The sequence below is a fragment of the Malurus melanocephalus genome, unplaced genomic scaffold, assembly GCF_030028575.1.
Source record: "Malurus melanocephalus ecotype Western Australia unplaced genomic scaffold, MMel_1.1 scaffold_648, whole genome shotgun sequence".
Lineage (NCBI taxonomy): Eukaryota > Metazoa > Chordata > Aves > Passeriformes > Maluridae > Malurus > Malurus melanocephalus.
The window spans coordinates 27,203-30,547 of record NW_026623880.1 but is presented as its reverse complement, the minus strand read 5'-3'; the positions used below and the strand labels follow the sequence as shown (position 1 = coordinate 30,547).

Genomic DNA, 3,345 nt, shown 5'->3' with positions numbered 1-3,345 from the left:
AGAAAGGAGGGAGAAGAAAAGGGAGGAAAAAGGGAGAAAAAGGGGAAAAAAAGGAAAACAAGGGATAAAAAAAAGAAAAGAAAACAAGAAAAAAAAAGTTAAAAGAGTATATTTTAATTCAGGTAATCTTAAAGCTTCTATTTTAATTTCCAGTACACCATAAAGTGTMTATGAAGTACACCATGAAGTATATTTAAAGTATATATAAAGATGTATAAATTACACTACAAAGTATGTATGCTGATATACCCATACATCTTAATAGAAGATTGATATTGAATTGTCCAGTAATACCACTCATCCTTACTGTGGAGAGAATAAAGCACCCATCAAACACTGGCTAACAGTAACACAGTGGGAMAATAGAATAAATTAAATATCACAGAATAGATAATATACAATTACTCTTTAAGTATCACAGGATCACTGAATCCCAGAATGGGTTGGGTTGAAAGGGACCTTAAAGATGTCCCTGTTCCACCCCTTCCACACCCCCCAATCCTGCAATCCCCTAATTTAGCACCCCTTGAACTCAGGGGTGACCGTGCAGGGCTCTCCCAACACCCAGCAGAGGAAACCAAGCACAAACACAGGCACAAAGTGCTGGGCAAGTTCAACACTTGAACTATTCTTTTTAAAGAATTTTTTCAAAACCTGAACTATTCTTTTTAAACCGGCTCATGTCACTACCTGGACTTGTCACCACGAATAACTTTGACCTTTCAGCTCTCACTTTTGAGAGACTCCACCCCCTCTCTGAAGGCTGTTCTGTGCACAATCAGGATTTTCCTGCCTCTCTCCAGCCCTGCTGAGCTGCTCACCTGTAGTAGCTGAGCACGTCCCGATCCTCCTTCTGCCCCTCCTTGGCGTCCTGTGCCAGCTCACGGATGCTCTTGCTGCGGATCTCCTTGTTGCTGTCCCTCCAGAACAGCCACACTTCCTCCTCATCTTCTCCCACGTCCAGGGCGTTCTCTCCACTTGACACCTCTTCAAATTCGAACCGGGAGAGGACCAGCCTGCCAGGAGGAGGRGGGGTTACATCCCAGGAACCACAAACATCCTTCACAATTCCTTTTAGACCCTTGCTAAAATATATCTTACCCTTTCAGTGGGAGAATTTCACTACAGCAAATAATTTGGTTTATTATAAAAAGCATTAAATTCTAAGCTTTCCATTCAAGCTTAAAAAGATGAACATTTCAGCTTCTTTCAATTGGAAAACATAAAGAAACAAGGATGTTAAAGACGTAATAATGGACTTTCAAAATCTTATTCACAGAAGAAGTGAGTCAAAGATCATTCAGCAGATCAGGAAAAGATGTGGGCAAATAAAATATCTAAAAAAAATTAACAATTCTGTATGCCATAAATGCCAAATAGATCAGAACCTCTTTCTGCTTATGTGATAAAGTAACTAGAAATTAATCAGCTGCTGATATAAAAAGGTTTCCAGCAAAGAAATGATCACACGTCTGAAAAAAACCCCAAATTAAATGCATTAAATACGTGGATAAGGACAAATAAATGATGTACCAATTTTAAGTGCTGGTGGAAATAAGTACAGCTTTCATGATCTCATGATGAGAATTAAATGGGCAAGAACACTTAAATAGTCACAGTTTTAAATACTACCTGCCTCCCTTTTGCAGYATTTTGATAATAGTTATCTATTCTTTAGTATATGTATTGAATAAAGCCATTTTCATCAAAAACAGTCAGGATTTGGTGCCTGCTCTGAGCCCTCAGCAATGGCAGAGGAGAGCTGGAGACCCAAACCCCCCTCAGTTAGAGGGAGAAAAGGTGAGCAGAGCTGGGCCAGGTGAGCTCCCTGGAGCTGGGGGAGGATCAGGAGCTGCACACCCTCCTGTGAGCTCAGAACAAACAGAGGGATCTGAAGGATTTGTGCCTGCAGGGCTGAGGATGCACCTGGCACACACCTGCCATCCCCAGCCCTGTGTTTGAAAAGGATCCCACACAATCCCTGCTCAGCTCTGAGCCACCTTTCCTTGTGCTTCACACCAGCAGAGCCATCCTGAAAGGCACGGACTCACTTGGTTTCAATGAGAATGTCTGCATTGGCTGGGTTGAGCACGGCTTTGCAAATCAGCTCCTGCGTCACGGGAATAGACTTGTTCATGGAAACGCACAGATCCGAGAGGTAATCCAAAAACCTGGTGGGAAACRGGAGCCAAGAGGGTATCAATCACTGCTCAGATCCACGCTGAARCCATCCACATTTCAGCAAGAAGACATTCAGAGCTCTGCTGGAATGGTGAGGAGTGAGACTCGCTGCCCGAGGGGACGGCAGAATGCAGCCAGCTGGCTGTGCTCCTCCTGAACAGACTGCCAGGTACAGCCTGCTCCCACAAGGAGAAGGGCAATAGCACATCCTGAAAGGCAGCTCTCACCTGGGCTCCCTATTTTTCCTCACGAGACTCACGAAGGTGTCAATCTCAGCAGCTGTGATGTGCTTCTCCAGGAGCTTGCGGTTGTTGTGGAGCAGGGCTGTGATGGTGTCCTCGGCCAAAACGTCGTAGCCAATCTGCTTCTGCATGAAGCCAAACTGCTTGGCGATGTATTCCTTCAAAACACACAGGCAAGGAGAAAGGGGGGKTAATTAATGCTCAGAATTTAAAATAATTACAGAAAACAGGGGGGTGTTTGTCAATAGCAATGTCCCAAGGAGTGAAATGGGTTAGATCCAAATGGTTTGTGTGAAAGAAAGCAAACAATGACAACAACCTTAACACCTCCAGCTCTCCCATCTCTCCTGGGCTAGACACTAGGAATTTACACTTATCTGACAGGACCTTGTTTTTAATACATAGCAACAAAAACTGAACAGCCTTAATTTACAGGGCAGCTTTCAATGGAGTCTGTAGYAAGCAAGAGTGAACMAAGTCTTGACATTCACCTSGATGGGACAGTTGGAAATMCCACTTAGAACCAGTTCTTAAATCYCACTTAGAACCAGTGCTCATTAMATTATAGCTTCTGACAGAGATGAAAAATGCCAGAATGAAACKGAGCCATCCCAAAAGCTCTTGGTGACTGTAAATGCAGGGTTTCCTTAACAGGATAAATCTTTTTATTTTGAGCACAGGAACCATGCTGGTGCCACAGAGATGTATTTCCAACCTGATTTTTCCTGTAGTCCTGCTGGGAGTGCCTGAGCACCCTGTAGCAGAGCCTGCAGATGTGCCTGAAGGGTGCATGGCGTTGGTCCCCCAGCTCCTCCAGCCGCAGCATCGGCCCGTCCCCGCTGTCTGTGAADGGGGCTTGCAGCAGCTTGAAAATCTACAGATTTGTTAAAAAACAGAGACAAGACCCCATGAGGCACTGGCT

The 3,345-nt window shown here is 44.2% G+C and overlaps 1 protein-coding gene across 1 annotated transcript in view; it reads right to left on the bottom strand.

The window, feature by feature from the left end:
* ITPR1 (inositol 1,4,5-trisphosphate receptor type 1) overlaps window positions 1-3,345 on the bottom strand; it is a gene marked incomplete at its 5' end in the record, with an annotated part of 113,929 nt that overhangs the window by 96,221 nt on the left and 14,363 nt on the right. Inside the window, 4 exons of the mRNA XM_057383646.1 lie at window positions 822-1,016; window positions 2,052-2,171; window positions 2,409-2,581; window positions 3,139-3,297. Of these exons, the coding sequence (XP_057239629.1) occupies window positions 822-1,016; window positions 2,052-2,171; window positions 2,409-2,581; window positions 3,139-3,297 (647 nt within the window). The remainder of the gene's footprint in view (window positions 1-821; window positions 1,017-2,051; window positions 2,172-2,408; window positions 2,582-3,138; window positions 3,298-3,345) is intronic.